At 36.3% G+C, this 23,415-nt stretch overlaps 1 protein-coding gene across 1 annotated transcript in view; it reads left to right on the forward strand.

The window, feature by feature from the left end:
* CEP135 (centrosomal protein 135kDa) overlaps positions 1–21,844 on the forward strand; it is a 33,903-nt gene extending 12,059 nt beyond the window's left edge. The window contains exons 12-25 of the mRNA XM_009884987.1: positions 359–502; positions 1,953–2,030; positions 2,198–2,349; positions 4,371–4,486; positions 4,557–4,711; positions 5,217–5,272; positions 6,333–6,501; positions 10,256–10,366; positions 12,198–12,383; positions 13,093–13,302; positions 14,278–14,480; positions 19,360–19,464; positions 19,867–20,013; positions 21,823–21,844. Coding sequence (XP_009883289.1) covers positions 359–502; positions 1,953–2,030; positions 2,198–2,349; positions 4,371–4,486; positions 4,557–4,711; positions 5,217–5,272; positions 6,333–6,501; positions 10,256–10,366; positions 12,198–12,383; positions 13,093–13,302; positions 14,278–14,480; positions 19,360–19,464; positions 19,867–20,013; positions 21,823–21,844 — 1,854 coding nt within the window. The remainder of the gene's footprint in view (positions 1–358; positions 503–1,952; positions 2,031–2,197; positions 2,350–4,370; positions 4,487–4,556; positions 4,712–5,216; positions 5,273–6,332; positions 6,502–10,255; positions 10,367–12,197; positions 12,384–13,092; positions 13,303–14,277; positions 14,481–19,359; positions 19,465–19,866; positions 20,014–21,822) is intronic.
* Positions 21,845–23,415: the final 1,571 nt, after the last annotated feature.

The following is a 23,415-nucleotide window of genomic DNA, read 5'->3' on the forward strand; positions in this document are numbered from 1 at the left end:
ATAACTTACTGTACTGGCATTTGGAAATGAGAAAGATTCGGGGAAAAAAAGGTCAATAGAATACATGAGAAAGTTGGGTAAGGATGCAGACTAGAAAGCAAGGAAGAAGTAGCAGTTAACTGATAAGAAAAAAGTGAAGTGAGGCTATACTAGGAACAGTAAAAGGATGATGAGTATGTTGGAAGCATAAGTTGTCATGCCACTGCATGATTTAGGGAATTTTTTTAGTTATCTAGAGAAAAATAAGACTATAATAGCACTTCCGTTACAATAACAGCATTGAAACTTTCTTTTTTGTTAGTGTGTACGCTGTAATAATTGCAGTCCACATGTTCTAACAAACAATAATCTTTTAAAGTCTCAGGATGAATTAAGCAGGATGAAAAGAGAAGCAAAACATAGTTTAGTTTCTCAAACTCATGTGGAAGAAGAAAGAGATGTTGCACTAACTGACTTGAGAAGACTAACGGCAGAAAAAGAAAGCCTCAGAGAAAAATTGAAGGTGAGCTTTTATAGCTTCGTTGCTCACAGTGAGGTGGCGTATAAGGAAGACTTATACAGTAATGCTGTTTTTGTGTCTGGCTGTCTGTCAGTTCCCCTCTTCAATAGATTTTGAACTTAACTGATTTCAAACTCACTTGAGAGAGCTCGCTGAATTGTCTGAATTATCCTTGTAAACTCAGTTCCTAGGTGGAGATAGGGGCAGAGGAACGTGCTTTAAGTGTCTGAGGGCAAACATGGCATCACCTTGTGTGAAGAACATAGATATGAAAACTCAACCACAGAATATTTTTGTGCATATGCATTACTTCGAAGATGCTTGTATATCACATGGTTCTTATCCCATAAACTAGGGACTTTATGGACTTTTTGCTATTAACTAATCATTAATTATTGTTGCATTTTGTAGCAGAGTGTGTTTTAAATTACGTATAACTGAACCATGAAACATAAATGCATAGCAGTCCAAATTTCATTATTTTTAACCTTTATAAAAATATTTGTTAATGCAATAATTTTCCTCTTACTCTGACCTTTCGATGTCGGGAATTAATGTGAATTAATGTCTGTCTTGGTTGTAGTCCAGAACGCATGATTTCAAGGACGTTTCCCTGACTTCTTTATCGGGTCATTAATATAATGTATACAGGTTTTTAAAATGTCCTGAAAATTCAGAGCTTTAAAATCATATTAATGGACAGATCTAAAGACACAACATATGTCAAGAGTGACTGTATGGTGAATGTTTCCACAGTTTGATTTACTAGCAGAAAAATAGAGAACTCTAGTGTATCTGAATGCTCTGACCTCTGCGCTTAAAGCATGTGCATGCAGTGGAAGAGATGTTCTTCTTTTCTCCTTGTAGGTGACTACCAGCACTTTGTATTTGTGCCGTTTTGAAGTATCTGCACAAAAAGACTTATCTCAGGCATTTCTAGGAAGTTTGACAGTTTGTTTAATATCACTGTACTTATGGACAGAAGTCAGAGAACAGACAAATCATGTAAAAAAATTTTTCTTCATAGACTTGGAGAAAGATGAGTTAGCTTTGTAATCTGTCTTACGTTTCATATTGATGATAATTTCATAAATTAATTTCAATGAGCTATACAGGCTTGCAACCTTTCATATTGCTGTGTTGCTCAGTAATATTTCTACAACAGCTCACAAATATTAATTTGGTTGGGACCAAATAAAAATATACTTTTTCTTAAAAAAAAAACCCCAAACATCACCAAAACCAAACAACCAAAAACAAAGTCAGTGATGTTATGTTGAACTGCAGTGGTGTATTTTCAGCTAATGCTCTGTAGTTTTATAGAGAGAACTTTGCATGTTGTCCTTCATCTAAGAACGTAGAGCAATATTTTCTTAAACATTAAGCTTAAATTTCTATGGTTAAATCTAAAAACGTGTATCTTATTACATGCAATTCTTTATTTCCGTCTCAGACTCAGCAAGAAGCAGCTAACATTGAAAAATCAAAGATGGAGCGTAATATTTCAGAACTGGAGAATAATATTCAAGGAGTAAGTGCGTTTTTAGCAAGTAAGCTTTTATTACTTCTAAAATAGGATGGACTTTTCAAGCAATTAATTTTGTTAGCTGTTTTCAACTTAATTTTATTTAAAAGCAAAGTTGTGATATTTTTCTACAACAATAACATGTTTGATTTTTATTTTTTTTTAAATTGCAGTTTGAGATGGAAAGGTGTGAACTAAAGACTACAGTCTCTATCCTGAAAGACAGAATAAAATCTTTGGAAAATGAATTAAAATTGAAGTCCAGTAAACTTGCCCAGACATCTGATGATTCTTCTCAATTTAAAGCTGAGATTTGCTCACTTCAGTAAGTCCAATACAAAATGGGATGGTCTTTCACAGATGCTAATGTAATTTTGTTTGTTCTATGACCGTAGAGGATACCTGAGTTCCTGGGAAAGCACTTAAAATATTTTCAAAATCAGTTGGTACTCTTTTTGTCTTAAGGAAAAGTAAATATGAGTAAAGATAGTTGCTGTGGTGTCTTTTCACAGCAAGCTCCTTCTGGACTTACTTAATGGCCAGACATACTGGTAATTTTTATGGGTAATTATGAATGAAAATTCTCTCCTCCTTCTAAAATTGTTTCCTCTAACAACCATGTTCTCTGTTTATGAAAGTAGCAGAACAGAATATTTCTAAAAGGATTTCCAAATGCTTTTTGTTAAAAGGAAGACAGATGTCTTTGCAAACTGCAGCAGCAGGACCAAATTGTGCCAGTTTTACAGATTGTCAGTAATACTAAAAATTTTATGCCAAGCATTAGGCATTGATGTTCCACAATTGAGTGGTTCATGGAGAGTCGTTCTGTAATGGCATTTTACTTGAGCTGTTTTTTTGTGTCACTTACTTTCATATTCTAATACTATCACACACACACTGCAGTTTTGAGAGCTGATGTCTTACAATCCATAGCCACAGTCTGTGGGGACAGAACTGAAGGATCAAGTATACGCCTTCTTAAGGTCTATTTAAACTTGCGGGCTTATTGCTGCACTCTTTTAAAGTTGTTTTAGAAAAGAGCTCCCATCAGGTATCTAAATGTGGTGGAACAAGAAGAAGGCTTAGAGAAAGTGGAAATAGAGTATTGAATAAATCTGGGCAGGAATTTGGAAGTCTGGTATTTGCTTTAGGTGGAGATGAGAGCCTTTGATGTAGGAGATCACTACAGGGTAGGTAGTGCTGTCGATGAGATCTTTCAGATGTTTTACAAGAGAAACCACACACCCCCAACCTGAACAGTACTATACTGCATTGTATAACAGCACAATAATGGGGTGGATAACTGTGAAGAACTGAAGCTGAGAAGCAGGCCTTGGAGTTCATCTAATGCTCCCAGTTGCACAAAGGCGGCTGTTAGCAAAACAATTTATTTGTGTTTGTTGGAAAATTGTGGCATCATTCATAAAAGTGAAATATCTTCTTAGGTTCCTTATAATTTTGGTGGAAAGCTTTAATATTGTAAAAAGGAGGAAATAAAGAGTCGGGCTACAGGCATTTCAGCATTTGGTTCTACTTTGTACATGGTGGCAATTTGTTATAGCTGTGTTTGGGCCCCCCTCCTTTCTTTTTTCCCCTCTAAATTTTCACTCTAGAGCAAGTGAGAGCAGTCTTTATCTGCAGACATGCTGTATTCTGGATTGGTGTATTTTTAAAAAATTAAAAGCTGCTCTAGTTTTTGTGACATCCTGCTTCAGAGGGATTTTTATTTCCTGACCTGTTTTGTAAATAATCCATTTAATTACTTCGGAGTTTCGTTTTGCATTTTTTTTTCCAAGGTCACTCTGATATTTCTTGCTAAGCAAACCAACTATGTAGGTAGATGGTTTCATATGTCTTTTCGGCTCTGTTTTTCTTAAAAGTAGGATCAGAACTGTAGCTGTCAGCTTGTTTGCTTCTTAAAATATGGTGTTGCTATGAGCTACATATCCAAATCTTTATAAAGTGAAGATTCAAAAGGCACAAGTAACAAGAGTTACATGATGAGGAGTAACAGAAATCGGAGAAAGTGAATGTTTCAGATAATCATGGTGGTTCCACCAAGGTTCCATTGCTCCATTTTGGAATGGTGTTGAGGTGGACTTGCCGCAGAGGCCCAGATCAACCAACAGGTGTTGGCCTCAGCCATCCTTAATAGTCCTCTCTCTCCCAGAGAGGGAGGGAGAGGACTGGTTAGTATGACACAACTGCCTGCTGCTGGTTGGTGTGACACAGCCCTATCATGAGGTTATGCTGGAACTGTTCCAGCACTTCAAGCAGCTTAAGAAACCTAAGTTGATGACCCTTAATAGGTCCCAAACTTCTTTCAACTCTATACTGATTTTCCAGGCTCTTAAATGACCAACTCCAGAGGTCTGTTGAAGATTTACAGCACCGATTGTCCCTCAAAAAGGATGAACTGCAGTCAGCTCGAGAAGAAATTGCAAAGCTGGAGGAGAACATAGGTAATCACTAGTTATTTTTATGCTTCTTTCCTGTTTTTAAAATAGAAAGTACTTACTCTTTTATTTTTAGATAGGTTAAACCAGAGGAGCACTTCACAGGATGAAGCAGTCAGTATGCTTAGAAGTACTATTAGTGTTCTGGACAAAGAAAAGGACAGTCTTCAAGAAACTGTAGATGAAAAAACAGAAAGAATTGCATGCTTAGATGACAACTTAGCTAACAAGGTATGTGCAGTAAAAGTACTACTTTGTGGTCCATCTGGGGATGTTTAAAGGAATTACATTTTAGGGAGACATTTTGCTGTGATGAAAAAGCCTGTGCAGAGCTCTAGGCATCACATCAAGACTGTGTTGGAACCGAGCCAATCCAAAGAGTCATTTGCCAACTCAATACTATTCTAATTATGATTGTTAGTGTATTTCCTAAACACTCCAAGAAAAGTACTCCAAGAAAAGTACTTTTTGCGCTTTGCGCTTGGAGGTATTTATTGAGATATAAGGTTCTAGCCTGAGGTGACAGAATCTATAACTGACTTCCATCTTTTTTGATGACAATACAATCCTTTCTCAGTAAAGAAAAAAAGCTTGAAAATTTGAATGTGCAAATATGCAATTACTTATTGGTGAAGGGTTAAAATAAAGGTTTAAATGTACAGTTCTTTAACTTGAAGTATCCTGTTATATTGCAATATAATAATACCTAATACAGCTTTTGCTTTTATTTTCGTAGGAAAAAACAATTACTCATTTACGTCTAACTCTCTCTGAGCTGGAGTCCTCAACAGAGTAAGTAAAGACTAGGGTGCCTTCTTCAGTGGTTTTATTTTATCTAGTGGTTTTAAAGTGAAAGTAGATGGCTATTTTAGTTATTTTGGTGAAATTGAGTTAATTCCATTTCAGTCAAGTAAAGGAGTGTACTGTTTTGAGAAAGATGTACGCAACTTTTAAAGAGACTTCCCCTGCAATTATGTTAGATAAGATACTGTTAAGACAGCCATTAGCAATTGTTTGTATTTATTTTCCTAAATTGGTAACATCTTTATTCTCAGTGAAGAAGTAGCTTTTTAGTATTCTAAGAACTCCACTAGATATTGTTATGGGGACCCAGGTAAAACTCAAAGCTGAACTCTTAATTATTGTCAAGCTAATTCTTCCATCTTAAGCTACCAGTACAGTCTTAAATAAAATATATTTAAGTAGTTTTTAGCTGGGCTGCGTCTGATCTTTCCTTTCTGCCTCTTTTTAAGCATGACTCCTAAAACTATAGCTTTTAGAAAGAAAATATTTAAACATTTGAAGACTGGTGTAACTGAACGTTTGGTACATTGATGCATACAATATCTGTGGAAAAGAACTAATGCAAAATTTTACTTAAATTCACACATATTTATATTTCTACTTTTTTGTTTAATCTCTTCCTTACTATTTTGGTTGTTGTCTTTCAAGTGTAAGCTATCTGTCTTCTTCCATTATGGTTTATAAAATATGCAATGGCTAACATAATGTAACCACTACCAAACACAAATAAACATAAGTATCTGTAATTACTGTTTGCGTAATAAGATACATCTTACCAGATACATCTTCAAAGTTGAAGATTAATTCCATTTTATTTGTGCATATTGACATTTTACATCTTTAGCTTATGTTTATGTTTAAACTCAGTTTGTCAGCCTTCAGTGAGCAAGAATTTTACCTCTTTTTTTAATAAGGTAAAACAACTAGTTAATTTTTTATTTTTTTTAAATAAAAGCCTTTGCACATCCAAAATCCATGTCTGATAATTTTCAGCAGTATGTGGTATAGTATAAGAAGGGACAAGTTAAATAAGATTTTCATTTGATAGCCATATGAAGGACATGCTGAGCAACAGAGACCGTGAGATATCTAGCTTACATCGCCAGCTTGATACATCCCATGTAGAGCTTGCAGAAACAGGAAGAGTAAAGGAAATGGCTCTGAAAGAAAACAGACGATTGCAAGATGACCTATCTACAATGGCCAGAGAAAACCAGGTATGAAGGCAATATGTATACTGAAGCATTGAACTATTTATTGCTTGCTTACATATAGTGGTACATCAAAACGACTGTATCCTCAATTTTTATTTGGTGTGTTTAATTATTTGTATTTCTTGAACACTGGAATATTAAAAATGACTGGGCAGAAATTGTAAAAGCAATTACTTTAGATACTTAAGCATAGTCGATACAGTGGGGGAGAAATAGACAGGCTTTCAGTTTAGTCACCCTTCCCCAGATTAAAAAAGAAATCTAAATAAAATAAATCTAGAACATATTTGCTTATGCTATAATGAAATTATGTTAATTGGTTATATCACTTGGTAGTTGGTATTTAATTGGTAAAAATTGTGTTTCATTATCTGTAGAACAGGGGTTACTGAGAGAGAGCAAGAAACCACAAAAGCAGATACCGGGTTATTAGTTAGGTGAAAGTGAGAGTGAGGAGGTTACTAGCACATCTGAATTTCTCTTGGTGCATAGCGATTCACTAGTTTCATCCATCTAGTTTCTATGAAGCACTGGATGTACTGAGTGAGGTATGCCACATTTTGAGATTAGAGTGTTTTGGAATGTAGATTTTAAAGTTTGTGATCAGTGAGCCTTGGCAATGGTGGCAGTAAGGAGGTATTGGCAGGTTTTTAATTTCCGGTTCTGGCATGGTTAGTTTCCATTCATGTGTGTTGCTCTGCAGGAACTCTGCTTTCACTGATGAATTGGGAAAGAGATGTTAATGTTGGGGGAGAAAACATAAGAGGGCTTAAAAGCTAAAAGACAGGGGGACTGAATAAAACTTATTTTTAAGGTATGATAGTCCTGAATAGTCTGAATTTGTTTCCTGATTTCAGGAATGGATAAGGATGCACAGTCGATGGGAATAGGAGGGGTTCCCTTTCCATTGTGTCAAGGTTGTCTGGGGGTTTTAGATGGTGAATTTAAAGGTGCCGTCTATTTCCCTGGAGAAATGTTCTTATGGATTGCCTTTGCATTGGTAAGGTAGGTGTCATTGAAGTGGTATCTTAGAGTTCAGCTGTATATTGCAGCTTTTTTTGTGTGTGGGCTTTGGTTTTTGTGGAGATTCTGTTCAGGTACTTTATTTGATTACTTGCAGAGTTTTATATATTTTCATCTGTTAGTTTTATACAATTTCATCTTTCAATAGTTCTCTAGTAGTCACAATGTACCTCCTTGCTAACAGGTAGCCAGTCGGTAGCTTTAGGCCAAAAAGCAGGTGGGAAGTGGGTTGTGATTGCCCAGTGGGCTCTCAGTTGGTTCACGTGTATTTGTGGTCATCTTTCCATTTGGGAAGTATACAGTCCCTCTCAGCTGCTGATGGCTAAATATATTTCCTTGTAAAGTGCATACTATAAAGGCACGACTTAAACTTGCATCAGTTACAGAATCAAAGTTGAAATTAAATCTCTAATCTCTTGAGAAATTAACTATTTCCGTAGGGTATCATTGAATATTTTATTGAAAGATGAGCTATGTCAAGTTGATGGTGTAGGTTAAATAAAAATTTTGCAAGACAGAAATGGTTGAGAGATTCAGTGAATTAAACTGTTTAATTATCACCATTATTATTCTTGTGGCATCTTCATCTTGAGATGTTCTCCAGAGGTCTACAAGTTAAACCAACCACTGGTGTGTAAGGCTCGTTCTTTCAAGAGCATAAGGGGCTTATATGTATAGTATATGTCCATTTGCACTCTTCCCAATCCCCATTGCTCCATCTCTTCTTGGAATTCTCTGTCTCTGGCATGCATGGCTTGGAGAGCCTGAAGTGTATTCAGTCTTGTTATTCCCTCACATAGTTTGAGAAATAGTGAGTTGGTTTTGTGCACTAGCTGGCTACCGCTGACCAAAAGCCTCCCAGCTCCAAGTGCATGACGTGGATGTCCCTGTACAGTAGAAAGTGTGTTTGGACAATATATAACAAAAATATCCAGTGTTTTATAGGGTAAGTAAAGCTATTTATTGGGCTGAACATTAGAAACACTACATAGAGAATATGTGAATGTGATTTAAAGAGCTAGTGCAGAATTTTGTTGCAACTCATTAGATTCAAATTGTATAGCAAAACCAAATACAGCAGCTCATCAAGAGGGTCAAATGCTTTGTACAGTTATGATGCTGAGATACAAATGTTTGTTTAAATTCATTGTAAATGCCAACACTAAAAATAAGCAGGGCCTTGTTAGCTAAACCATTTATTTCAGTTCCCCTTAGTCAACCCGGCTGAGTCTGAAGCTGGAAAGTACAATGTAGCAAGATGTTTTAATTAAGAGATAGTTCTTGCAAAACCTGTGGTACAATACTTGGATATGTGGGTGTATTATTGAAATTAGAGATGCCATTCACAGGTATCGAATAAGATTAAATATTAAATATTATCATCATGTGATGACTAAAGCTTTCCTAGCATCGTTGGGAAGGCTACCACAGAGACAAGCAGACTGATTTCAACATGTGCTAAATAAAGCACACAGTAAATAGTCGTTAATGAATATTAATATACCACAAAAAGAAGAAGGGAAAGAAATAAGGCAAATCCCCTATTTTCCCCACGTTTGACAGTGGGCATAGAAGACGACAGTTGCCTTTTTGGCTCTCTGATCTAGAGGATTCAGAGAAAGGTGAGAGCTGAACCTGATAGAGACAGAGTTAGCAGTTCCAAGATCTCAAACAAATTCCATAGTGCATTTTTGATGTCTAAATATGATCTTAATAAAGCATTTAGTTATTTTATCTTGCAATTCTACTTTAAAATAAATGCTCTTTTTTTTATAAAGTTGACTTTCTAGTGACATAAAACTTTCCTTTACTCAGGGATAGTGAATCTTAAAGCTAGAAAAATCCCAGCTCCCAAACACCTGTATGTTGAAATTTCCAAAGATCAGTAGGGTGTGTCATCAGGGAAGCTGCAGATTTTATGAACTGGTATGGTATTCATTGTTTTCTGTGATTATTCCTGCCTGGAAAACTCTTCGGTGTATCTAAGAGATTGGTGTCATGGTTTAACCCCACAGCTGCTCACTCACTCCCCCCAGTTTAGATGGGGAAGAGAATCAGAAGAGTAAAAGTGAGGGAAAAAAACCCTTATGGGCTGAGATAAAGACAGTTTAATAAGTAAAGTGAAACCTGCTTACGCAAGCAAAGCAGAGTGAGGAATTCATTCACTTGTTCCCATCAGCAGGCAGGTGTTCAGCCATCCCCGGGATAGCAGGGCTCCACCACACGTAATGGTTACTTGGGAAGACAAACACCATGATTTCAAACATCCCACGCTTCCTTATTCTTCTCCCAGCTTTATATGCTGAGTATGATACCATATGGTGTGGAATACTCCTTTGGGCAGTTGGGGTCAGCTGTCCCAGCTGGGTCTCCTCCCAGTTTTTGTGCACTCCCGGCCTGCTCGCTGGTGGGGTGAGGAGCAGAAAAGGCCTTGAGAGCTTAGCAACAGCCAAAAATATTAGTGCGCTATCAACAGCATTCCCATCCCAAGTCCAAAACACAGCACTACACCAACTGCTAGTGAGAAAGTCAGCCCCATCCCAGCTGAAGCCATGACATAGGGGATATTTCTGAAAGCTACGAATTCCAAAGGGCTTTGGCTAAATTACTAAAAAAAGTAGAATAGGATAAAATCTAGGGCATATACAATTGCTTTAATTTAGGCTGACGCAGTAATAGGTAGTGTAATTAATTTACTCTAATGCACTATTTTGCCTTTATGTAATCTCTTTAGGCTCTCAGTACTGAGCTTGAAGATGCAATACGTGAAAAAGAAGAAATGAAATCCAGGGTTCATAATTATATAACTGAAGTTTCAAGATTTGAGACCTTGATGGCTTCAAAGGTAAAAGTTTAATCTGTAGGCGGTCATTACTGTTTTCAATAAATCCACTGGTTTTAGAGCGTAACACATTCTCACTAGGATACAGCAAACAAATTAAGAAATGTGTGGTTTATGTCCCGTTCTCCCCGCCTGTCCCATTTCCTTCTTTTTTTTTTTCCTGCAGTGTTTCAAGCTAAGAGGGGATTCATATAAAAAACCCTATTAGATCTGAAGCACTGATAAATTCTGGCATATCACAATTTCATTGATTGTTTCAGTTGGCCTTAGCACTGGAAAATGATAAATCATATTTGAATGTTGGTTTGCATTTTGAGTTTTGACAAGGCAACTAGTGAAATATCTGGTACTATTTCATGATTGTAGGGAACAAGCAGTCTATATGATGGTTTTTAATATTTGACACTTTTTTTAAAAAGAGAAATTTTATATGTAGGTCTGCAGGAAAGTGTAAAAATAGCACACTGGAATGTTTTCTCTGTGAATTATAAGAGTTCAGAGCTTTTACTCTATTGACAAAACAGTGCTCTTGTTAAATGTATTTTACCCTGATACTTGGGTTCAAAAGTCTTACGTGTGTGAATTAAAGCATAAAATCATTTAAAACAAATAGAACTTATGTCAAGACAACATGAACTGGCAAATTTATTATGTGACTTTGAATAAGAAAGAATGAGTTCTGATCTCACTTTGACTTGTGTGTCTGGATGAATGCATGCAAATTCAACTACTTTTTACAAGTAGAAACTGAAGCATAGAAAAAAATAAGGGCAGTAGCATGTTGGCTTAGAACTCTGAATTTAAACACTTGAAGTTTAGTTTTTAAGAATTTTATGATATATCATATGTCCAAAGCATTTCAGCGACAGATGTGGCCATATCTTTGGCAAATGACAATCCGGTTATTCAAGTCAGGTACCGAGAGGCTGTACATACAGCCAGTGACCGATGATGAAAGGTTGGTTTCAGGGATTTGTCTAGTATCACATCCGGGTGCTGCTTGTGGAGACAAGGATTTACTTTTCTGCACAGCGTTCACTTGCTTAATCAGGAATTCCTGTTTCCCAGTGCCCCGCCTTGTTCTGTCTGCACCTTCCAAGTTCTGCAGGAAACACAGAAGGAATGTCAAAAACAGTACCCTTCCTCATTAGATAAATCTGATTCATACTAGCAACATGCTTATCCTGCTGTGCATTACTTGAACAGGGGAAGAAGGGAATGGAGCTAAATAAAGAAGAAAAATTAATCACTGCCTTATAACGTGCGCTTGCAGTTGAGCCAAATTAAAATTCACAGGCAACATTTGTTCTATCACTGTATAACTTGTAAGCACTGAAGTTTGCAGTTTTGTACTTTTATGATGGACTGCTTGGGTGTATATGCCCAAATAGGTTGTAAGTCTTTCAGGCACTGCTCTAATATAAATATTTGTAAGAGTGCAGTAAGTAAAAGAGCTGAAAATGGACTCCCGCTGGAATTTCTTGGAAAGGGCAGCACTAGGATCAGTATATCTCAGTAATGTGACCCTTGACAATGCAGAGAGATCCAAAATAACCCCTTTCCTGGGAGCCTTGAAACTCATTAACAGCTGCTAAATGTAAATACTTCCATTTAATAAAATTGAATGCCATCACCGTATTTATTTACTATTTGGACTTGCAAAAGGGATGATGCCCTTTAGTAATTGCCAGATAGTGGGATTAAGAAAATGGAGAAAGATCTACTTTCTTCTGGGAAGAAAAAAAAAAAAGATATTGTAGGGAGTACGCATGAATAAGATCAAGCAACTTGAAGGTATGTTGATCATTGCAGTGTGATTTACTGTTTCATCTAGGAAAAAGAAAACCAAGAATTGCTAGAGAAATTCCAAATGCTTCATACGCAAGCTGAAGACTGGGAAATGAAGGCTCGTCAAGTTGAAGGAGAAAACAGCTCAATACGACTTGAACTCCTCTCTGTAGATACAGATCGGAGGCATCTTCAAGAGAGAGCAGAACTTCTGGAAAAAGAGATTCAAGGGGTAATAACTTAGGCAATGAAATTCTGTCAAGGAAAGCGGGATACATTCAAGTGTATTTTAGTAAACACTACGTACTATTTTTAATGCGTTAATGGGAAATAATTCCTATACGGGAATGTTTCAAATGTGGACACTTGAGTTTTTGAAACAGTACCTGATTCTGGTTAGATGTACATTCCTTCTCCCTTCCCTGCTTTCCCAAAATTAGACTCACAGCATGTATTTTAATACTTTTAGATCTCTTCTGTTGGTTATCATTGCTGTTGTGGTGTTGTCTCCGTAAGAACCTTTTGTTTAGTTGCTTCAAAATATTTGCCTATAGCAAATTTTGAGTATTTTGTGAGCTTTGTTCTTACATTTTCTTGAAGCTTTGAATGAAGTATTTGAAGCACTGGTGGCCGGAGTAAAGGTAAAAATCTGGAAGGGGTAGTCCAAATCCAGAATCAGCTGGAATCCAGCCTCATTCTACTCTTGTATAGTACTTGTATAATTCTTCATGATGGTGATTAAAAATTGCAGAGATAGCCTATTAGTTGTTCTTAGCTGCGATTTAGGGAGTAGAGAGGAAAGGAATGTAATATAAATATATAATTTTTTAGGGAAAGTTAATTTTGAAGGGAAAAGAAAGTATTAAAAATAGCTCCTGCTATCCAACAGGGAACTTTTAATATTTAACACTGAAGGGGTATCCATATTTGTCTTTGTTTAGCATCTTGTTGCACATCAAGCATACGAATCTCAGATCTCCTCCTTTACAAAAATTATGTCCAAATTGGAAGAGGATAATAAACGTGCAAATCAGGATAAGTCTTCTGCATTGGCGGACCTGGCTTCTGTGAAGGAACTCTGTGTGAAACTTGAGTCTAACAAAGAACTTTTATCTCGACAGCTGACATCCAAAAGCATGGATTACGAAAGGGTAAGCCTCAAAGGCAAATTTAATTTGCTATAATAAAATATCTTCCCTTGCTTTTAATGTTTTTTGGAGAAAATAATAAATTACTTCTGAGAGCAAGGTAAGTTAATTTACATCGTTAGTTTTGCGTTTATATATAAATTACAAATTTTGCAGTATATAGATCCATATCTGTGGGTTTTGTACAAAAAATTCGTTATCGCTACAAAATGTGGCAGCATTAGTTTTTGCTATACCACAGAGACAAATTATTTTTATTTTATGTACTGTTTTTTAATTTGCTCAGATTTTCAACTTTTATAAAAAGTGAATAGCGCTCTTCTTATTTAGATATTAAAACTTTTTCCTAATGGATTTTTTCGATTAAATTGAAATTTAGGCTCAGCTGAAGTTCATTAAATATTTTGAAATAGTTTAAACAGTTCTAAATATCCAAAATGTCTGAACTTTTTTTCTTTACAGCTGATCGTTGTGTCTTTACTTAGTGACTTGGTCAGGCTTTCTGTTACTGTAATATTCAAGACCTTGAGAACAGTAGTTCTCATCCCCACAGAATTTGTTTATATTCATATAAATGATGAGGAAAACAAGCATTCCTACATTCTCAGCAAAAGCCAAGAAGCTAATTGTGAGCTAACCTAGTTGAATAGAATGAAGTATAGTAAATACTATTTTTGTACTTGTACAAAAGTTTACTGCTGTTAAAAGCCAATTAGTGTTCTGAGTGCTTCTCTAAGAATTTCCAGCACTCAGTAATCCAGCTCCCGGTAAAACATTTGGCAGATGTACAGCCTGAATAGTTTTTATCTAAGTATAGTTTTAAATAATCGTAGGCTTTAATTTGTTTTGTGAGCTTGGTTTCCTGTTAATTTTTATGGAACTTCCAATCATTTCAGTTTTTATAATAACTCTTCATGAAAGAGAACTCTGTGTGTTTGTAAACCAATGTATTAATAATGTATAAAATTTGTGCCCTAGGTTCTAGGTGAATTAGAAGATATAAAATCAGAAGCAGAGTTGCTGAAAAAACAGTTATCCAGCGAGAGACTTACAGTTCAGAATCTTGAAACATTGCTGGCCACTAGTAGAGACAAAGAATTTCAGAACCATATAACATCCCATGAGAAAGATGCCGAAATTCAGTTATTGAAAGACAAGCTAACGCTCGCTGAGAGCAAACTGTAAGTTTTAACAGGTGTATGTATGTGTTTTGTGGTTGTCATACAGAAAAAGTTTCTTTGTAAACCCTTATTCGCAAAGTCAAATTCTTGATGTTCAGTATGGCTGAGCAGATTTTTGCAGCAGTGTCTTTTGGCCTTTCATGGCACCGTTTACTTAAAGTTTCTTTGCATATCTTTCATATCGCTTTCATTAATCAGCACTCTGGTGGACATCAGTTTAGTACAGGCAGTAAACTTAATCAGGAGTTCCAGAGGAAACCTGTTGTAAAAGGAAGGAACACCCTGTTGAGGTTTCACCATATTGAGAATAAGCACTCAGTTTCTCTCTCGATTTGTCCTGGTCTGACTCCAGAAAGTTTACTTCACGTTCTCTGCTGGTCTCTTCTCTGCTCTTTCTCACATCGGTCAGGCACAGGAGGCGATACCTTTCCTGAAGTTCACGTCTGATAGAACTGTGCCATCTTTTTGGTGCAATCACTAAAATCCTTTCCTTCTGAGCCTCTTAGTGGACATAATTACTTAATAGCAAGGTAGCTGATCTGTTGCAGACATTATTTCCACTACAGAACCAGCCAACCCATGAAAACTTACAAATTTTTTTAGCTGTTGAGTACATCTATAAATATATAGTATGATCTGGCTATTTAACATTTGCATCACAGTGTATCAATTCTCTGAATATATAACCACCTCTCTCACAGGTTCTGATTTTCTTCTTAGCTTCAGGAAGCAATCTTATTCAATCCTGCTTTTTAAGAAAAACGTCATGTTTTTATTTGCCTTTGAAGTGTTTAACGATGAGTTTAATTATTAAGAGAACACAAATTTTCTTGGTCTTAAACTATGTTTTATGTTCTTATGTTGGAGAGTATTCTGAAGTCCTAACTCCTTTAGAACAATGTGGATTCATCAAGTGTCTGAAAGCAAATTGAAAGTAAAATTTTAACACGTGTACTACTCACAAAAAACTACCAAGTAGATTCAATCCATGGTAGATATGAATTGCTTACCTACTGAAGGTGCCTGTTGTCCTTACTTTGATTAAAGTAAGAATTACTTACATAATAAATAGCAAAGTCATAGTGCTTTAAAAAAGCAAAAGTACTTTGCTGCTATTAATATTAATGGTTAAGGAAAAAGTCCCGTATCATTTATTGTTCCTTTGAAATGTAAACGGAACTGAACCTGACACCTACACTAGGTGCAGCCAGCACTTTCCGTTATAGCTAACTGCAACTTCTTATGCTGGGCATCTGCCTAGAGTAGAAGTAACTTTTTAACGCTTTTGCAGAAGAAAGACTAATCTGTTTGGAACAATGAAGTTGAGGGCGGAGGGTGGGGAACTTTGTGCGTATGAAACTCATGTATGAGAGAAGTGGGGGATCTAAAAATTTTTCTCCATGATATGGAGCGGGGAATTTGAAGTTTCTATGGTATCTGTCATCTTGACATGATAATTCTCCCAGGGATATGTTAACCAGTGACCATAGCGATATCTGCATTAAATATCAAGACAGAGGAGGAGCAGCTGAATGTAGATGGTGGTAAAGAGTAAAGTTAAAGCAGAATTTCAGAAAGAGAAAAAGCAGGTACACCCACTTAGTAAACACTGAGGTAGGGAGAGAAAGGAAACGTATGGGAGGTAAAAGGACAGATAATGCTTCCCTATGAGATACAGAATATAACATATCTACACAGTTAAAAGCTATCTGTAACTTGGTGATGCAAATGTGCAAGAAAATTGCTTTTGGTTGTTTCATCTAAAGGCTACAGCTTACCACTGATGATAGTCCACCTCAAGTAGCAGTGATCTCAATGAATCTGTAGATGACAACACTATTCATTGCCTCTGTGCAACTCATTGCTTCATCTGTAAGAATTGCTGAGGTTTGTTTACTTGGGGAAAAAAGTTAATTGCATACAAAGAACATAAACTAATGGAATGTCCTGACTATGAAATTAAACGTGACAGTTACAACAGCCCCTCCTCCCCCCTCCAAAAAAGGGGGTTTTCATTTAAATTTAATTTTACTTCTTTGTGTACAGAAATTATAAAAATCTGTTTAAATAACTTCATAATAATTTTTTCACAATTTTCTCCTGCACACATTGTAGGGTTCCTTTCTTGTTTGTTGTAAATGACAGTACTTGCATTGTTAATATAATGGGATATTGCAGGAAGGAGGAAAATGTTCTCTTGGAGGAATAGCAGCTATTCTATTGAATTGCCTTCCTCTGTTTATCTCAAAGGTTCTGCATGTTGTTAGGTGAATGTTCAGGTGGGATAACTAATTGTATATACCGTATTTTCTACTAATCTGTTTGTAGTAGTTGCAATCTAAAGAACAAGTACTTTAAATGCTCACAGCTGAGACTGAATTATGTGACAATCATTTTTATGTTTGTGTCTTGCGAAATATAAAAATGATAGTACAGTAAATGAGATCTTGAGGCTCTACAGTGATCAAGTATTAATTAAACAGAGAATATTGAATAGTTAAACTACTTGTTGAGAGCTGTCTGTATCTACTGTGAAAGAGCCAGATGTCCTGTGAAAAAATAGTATATCATCGTGTAATCTTATTATATTATGATTACTGTGCATAGGGGTTCCAAATTAAAGTATTTCTTAATTTTTGAGTGATTTACTTCATGATCTTAATTTTGTTTAAATGTCATTGATATGAAATAACCTCAGAACTCACAAAACTTTGCTTTCTTTCTTTATTTTACAATAATGATGTTGGGCCCTGAATTCTTACCTCCATCCTGAAAGCATATGCCTGTCTCTGAAGGACTTAGAATAAGCTATCATCGAAAGTGTGTCCTCTTGTCTTCTGCATCTGTTCTCAACATACTGGATCAACATACCATTCTAGGAATTTTACTGATGAATAGGGAACACAGGAAAAAAATATTCTGCGCTGCTTTTTGGATCAAATCTCTTGAATAGTTTGCATCTTCCCGGAGTCAGAGACCAGCGGGTGCGAGACAGGATGTCTGTGACTGAGCTAGGACTGGAACTCACTTTTCAGAATTCAAGTCCAGTGCTTAAGCAATAAACTAGTACATCTTTACTTCTCCAGAAGTGACTTTTGAGCACTTTGCCTCATACTGGCTTTGAAGACTCTATGGAATAACATAGCTGTCTAGATTCTGGTTTAGTCAACTTATTTTACACTCAATGATTTTCTTTTTTTTTACTTGCTTTATTATGCAATTAACGGTGTTTTGCAACCAAGCATTGAGTTGTCCAAGCTGATGATTTGCTAAGAAGTATATTTAGTTATGTTATTCAAGATTTTCAAGGCTGCTTTTTATTTTGACTCTTGCAGTTTGAAACAGTCGGGCCCAAACACCAAGTGTGCAGTTGACAAGTGTGGTGTGTTGAACCTGGCTGGATGCTGCAGAAATAAAAACTAAATCTTCAAACACCTTCCCCCCACCCCTCCCTTCTTCCCAGGCTTAACTTCACTCCCGATTCCTCTACCTCCACCCCGAATGGTGCAGGGGGATGGGAAATGGGGGTTGCGGTCAATTCATCACACGTTGTCTCTGCCGCTCCTTCCTTCTCAGGGGGAGGACTCCTCACACTCTTCCTCTGCTGCTGTGTGCAGTCCCTCCCATGGGGGACAGTCCTCCACAAACTTCTCCAACGTGTATCCTTCCCATGTGCTACAGTTGTTCATGAACTGCTCCAGTGTGGGTCCCTTCCATGGGGTGCAGTCCTTCAGGAACAGGCTGCTCCAGCGTTGTTCCCCCATGGGGTCACAAGTTCTGCCAGCAAACATGCTCCAGCGTGGGCTTCTCTCTCCATGGGTCCACAAGTTCTGCCAAGAGCCTGCTCTAGTGTGGGCTCTCCACAGGGTCACAGCCTCCTTCAGGCATCCACCTGCGTGGGATCTTCCCCAGGCTGCAGGTGGATATCTGCTCCACCGTGGACCTCCATGGGCTGCAGGGGGACAGCTGCCTCACCATGGTCTTCACCACGGGCTGCAGGGGAACCTCTGCTCCAGCACCTTGAGCATCTCCTCCCCTCCTCCTTCACTGACGGGTGTCTGCAGAGTTGTTCCTCTCACACATTCTCACTCCTCTCTTCTGGCTACTGCCATACGGTCTTTTTTTTTTTCCCCTTCTTAACTTTGTTATCCCAGAGGCGCTACCACTGTCACTGATGGCCTTGGCCTTCACCTTGGCCTTGGCCAGCAATGGGTCTGTCTTGGAGCTGACTGGCATTGGCCTTATCGGTAACTGGGGAAACTTCTGGCAGCTTCTCACAAAGGCCAGCCCTGTAGCCCCCCTCACTACCAAAACTTTCCCATACAAACCCTATACAACAAGCTTTCAGACTGGGTTTTGCTGCTCTGAGCCTGCATTAATACAGCTTTTACTTAGATTTGATTCAGTTGTGTTAATTTCTAGCCAAATAGTTCCAGCCTACTTCATAAAATTTTTACTGAAGCCATATATGTTACGTTTGTATTTTTTGTGGATATTTACTGCTCTTTTCTTCTTAAGTGAACACATAAAGATTATCTCACGTTGCAGCAGAGGCTAGTAAATCAATAAATTAATTATTTAAATATTTTGTCTGTTTTTAAAAAACATGTTTGTGTTTACCTTTGTCTGAAAAAGAACATGATGTATGGTAGAAAGAAAGAAGCTTGCCACCTTCTTACTCCTTTCCTACCTTAGGTTCTTCCAGAAACGTTCTGTTGCATTCACTTGGTTCCCACTGCTTCTAATTTTTCTTTGATTTGGTCTGTGTGAAACAACATGTTCAGTGTATATTTTTGTTTTATCTTGCTGTAATTCACCTAAGCTCCTAGCTGATGGTGTTCAAAGAAAACTTTGTTGCTTCTCGTGATTTTTTTTTTAGAAGCAGCTATAATAGAGAGGTTCCCGTACTTCGAAGTAAAGTTGCACAGCTGCAGACTGACTGTGATGTTTTAAAAAGGCAACTGACAACTGAACGATTTGAACGGTAAGATGCTGTTCTTTTCAGTGAGGCGACACTTCTCATTTCTTCTTTCCCACTTTTAAAACTTGCTTTTTTTCAATACCGAGCAACTTTTATGGAAAATTTTGTTCCTATTGTCATGCAAAATCTAATATTCTCATTTTGAAAACCGCTTAATTAAAAAAGAAAAAAAAATATAGAGTTTCTGAATTCCCTCAGAATTTTGTGAGTTTATACTTGCATCTAAAAAAAAAATCCCTTCTCATGACAACAAGAAATTGAGTGACATTACAAGAAAACAAGGCTCTTTGTGAAGTATTTTGAAAATCACCAAGTATAAATATGGGGAAAAAAAGTTAAGTTTTCTTCCTTTAACATCTTGCAGTACCAAAGTGTCATGTAACTGAACTTACTGTCTGTTGGTAGAGAGCGTGCGATTCAGGAAATGCGTCGACATGGACTCTCTACATCATCATTACGTGCTTCACCTCCTCTCAGCTCAACATTGAGGTCTCCCTCACATTCTCCAGAACGTGCCGTTGTAAGGGCAACTGATCAAGCAGCAGCTGAAAAGTAAGCAATGTGATTTTAGGAGATTGTTTCTGTTTAAGAGTTAGGTTTAAACTGTTCCTAAATAATACTTTTAAAATTATATTTATTTATATATCTTACACACTTTAGGTGATGCTAAGTTTTTCTTTTGTTGACTCTCCTACTATAAAATATTGATTGGAAATGATACATGCAAAGTGCTCTCCGAAGACCATATAATGTAGTGGATTCTCATTCCTGGTTTTGTTAATGGTCTTGCACCAGCTGACAGCTTCCAAATATGTATCACCTGCTTATTATTGCCATTAATTATATCCAAATATATATTGCCAATTTATTATTGTTAATAGTTATATTGAAAAAACAAATGATTCATATGAAGAGAAATGCCATGAAATTCTCTCAAGTACAGCAATGAAGGAAAGACGCTCCATAGGAGAGAGTACAACTAAAATGCATTTGAACCCTACACATTTGATGAAACTGTCTCCAAAAGAAGTGCGTAAAAATTGGTGCATTTTTCATTGTTAGTGTTCGAATGCTATGAATGTCTAAGATCGTGGTGACAAGTCTGTAAAAACGAAATCAAAATCAACCTCTCACCTGTTCACTTTCAGTGACTTTTATATTCTTTCAGAGATCATTGTTGCTTTAGATGATGCCTATTGCTACAGGCCTGATTATTGGCTTTGTATCCTCTCTGTCCTGTACTGCTTAATAAATTGCGGTGAGTGAAGAGCAGAAGGACAGGGAGAAACAGTGATTGTTTTACGAAATATGTATGCTATAACAGCTATATAGTATACTATAACAGCTCATGAATCTAACTATCAACTGCTTAACTCCAAAAAACAGAATTCCAAACTGATAAGATTTTAAACTTTATTTTTGTTGGTAAATAGATATGGCTTGTTCTTAAGCTTACTTTTGTTGACAAAAACACGGGTTTCCTGAGCACTGAGGTTGACGTGGCGTGATCAACATTGTCAGCAAATTTTCTTCTGCGAGTTTTTGGACAAAGCAAAATAAGGAAACTGTAGCAAATGAGATTGATAGTGGGGATGAAACAGCAGTTGTGACTTTTGCTTTACTGGTGAGCCATTAGGCAAACCCTGTTATATTGCAAATCAACATTTTGCTTCAGATAATAACAATGTATTTCTGAGAATTTGTATCATCAGTAGAGAATTGTCTTTAGTCTTCCTTGCTTTACAATGAGTCCCGAGAGCAATAAAAAGAGTCCAGTTGCTATACTTGAAGAATACCATGTAGTGAACTATTTTTATCCTACTATTTGCGTACTTAGTTTTAAAAGTGACAGCTCTGTACCATATCTTATCAGAAAATACGCCATTTTCATGAAGTATGTGTTTTTAAAGAAAGGGTTTTTTAACACTTGAATTCATATGCACTTTAGTTTTGTACTATCTTGCCTTTTAAACTATCAATGGATTATTACATTCAAATAATCTCAGTAGTACTATCACCATCTTTCACCCTACTTATTTATTCCTTGCTGGGAGCTTACCACAGTAAAGCGTACTCTGCAATTACAGTTCTGTAGTGTTACAACTGTCTTTTTCTCTAATCTGATTTAATCTTCTCAAGACATTTTCTCTTCCTCCTCGTCTCACATTTACTTTGTTAAACATTTGAGCAATGAGTCAATTAACTGAATGTAGAGTTTTAGATAATATGCTAGTAGTTGATATTCAGGAATAACAGAAGAGAATATGAGGAGGCTAAATCTAATTATTACTTTTTCTCCCAATTTTCATTAGTAATATATAATAGATAGCATTATTTTGAAACTTTTTCTTTCTCCATCAGAAACGTGAGCTTCAAGGAGTAACCAGTACTTGAGCAACTGAAGCATTACCTTGTTACAAGGACTCTTTTTGAAAATTATGAAGGCTGAAATGTATTCTACCTCTGTTTTCTTCAAAACGGTGATTACCTTTGAAATTTCTGTGAATACCTGTGAAGTAATCAATTTTGCAAAATTCTACTTTCCCAACTGGCTGGAATGACCAGGGTTTTACTGGCTGTATGATGGGTTTTGTATCAAGGCTGGCCAAGTTTCTTTACTATTTTGCAAACTTTATAATTATAAGAAGGAAACGAGTACTTGATATGACAATCTCTTGTTTTCATTTTACTATTTTATTTCTATTTGCTTATCTCATATGGTTACAGAAGTTTGTTCATCTTAGTGTGAGCTAACATAGGAGAAAACCATACATGATTGTCTTAAAAATGCTGAGCCGGTGTATATTTTATACTCATGATGATTCCCTGTGTTTGGGCTTTTAACAAGTGTTTTCTGTTTACATGTTATTCTTCATGGTATTTTAAAGTATTGATTATCTATTTTGTGAGTGCGTTTTGTTTACTGTACCTTTTCTTAATAAAATAATATAACAATTATTCTTTATTAATGTTTTTTGTCATCTAACAACTACTCATCTCCTTTTGTTTAATCTTTGTGTGAAATTGCATTTTAAATACTATCCCAATATTAAATAAACGGTGAAGAGAAACCCAATATTTTTAAAATGTATTGAAATCCTTTAAATATTATAAAATTAATTCTAAAGTATTTTATATTCAAATTTTTTAATCTTATCTGGAGATATTTTTCAAATTCTGGTTTTAAAAGATCAGAACAGTACCTGGAGTTCTTCACACAGCTGAGCTCAAGCTGTTGGAGAGGTGACACAGGCCTTTATGCTGTGATGCACGTATTAGGTAAATGCAACGGGAACTAATCTTTAAAATATCTGGTGTATTTAGCAGACCAGCATTTCAAATGTAGGTTATGAAGTAAGGAGCAATTAGCAATCACAGTCTTACAATATGTTTTTAAAGTCCATCTATGCAGATAATTGTATGTCAGATCATTCTCCTACTCAAGAACATACAGTTTTCTAATAATTACATGCCATTCAGGTTGACACGATGTGTATCCATAGGTATCGTGCAGAGGACTAGAAGTGGGAGGATGTATTGTTGTACACCCTTGCACTGGCCAACAGGTAGTGTTCTGCTTGCCTAATGTTGAATGAAAAGCCTGTGATTACCAGCTAACTTTACGAGCATCTCTAAGGTGTAAACAACATATTAAATGACATGGAAAAAAGTTTGGGTTTTTTTTTGCTTTTAGATTTTGTCTATTTTGCACTAAGATTTTTACAGTTAGTGATTGTAGAGTGTTGTGTTAACTGGAAATATTGTCTCATATATTCATAGATAAATAATTGCTGCTGCAAGCTATATAGATATATTTTATTTTTCATATATTGGGGGTTTTTTTCAGGTTTTTTATTTAATATATGTCTATATGTATTAAATTTTACTAATTAAAGACAACTTGGAACACCCATTCAGAAGTACCTGAAAATACTTGTACCACGTTGGTCTTCT

Source organism: Charadrius vociferus, unplaced genomic scaffold (assembly GCF_000708025.1).
Source record: "Charadrius vociferus isolate BGI_N301 unplaced genomic scaffold, ASM70802v2 scaffold134, whole genome shotgun sequence".
NCBI lineage: Eukaryota > Metazoa > Chordata > Aves > Charadriiformes > Charadriidae > Charadrius > Charadrius vociferus.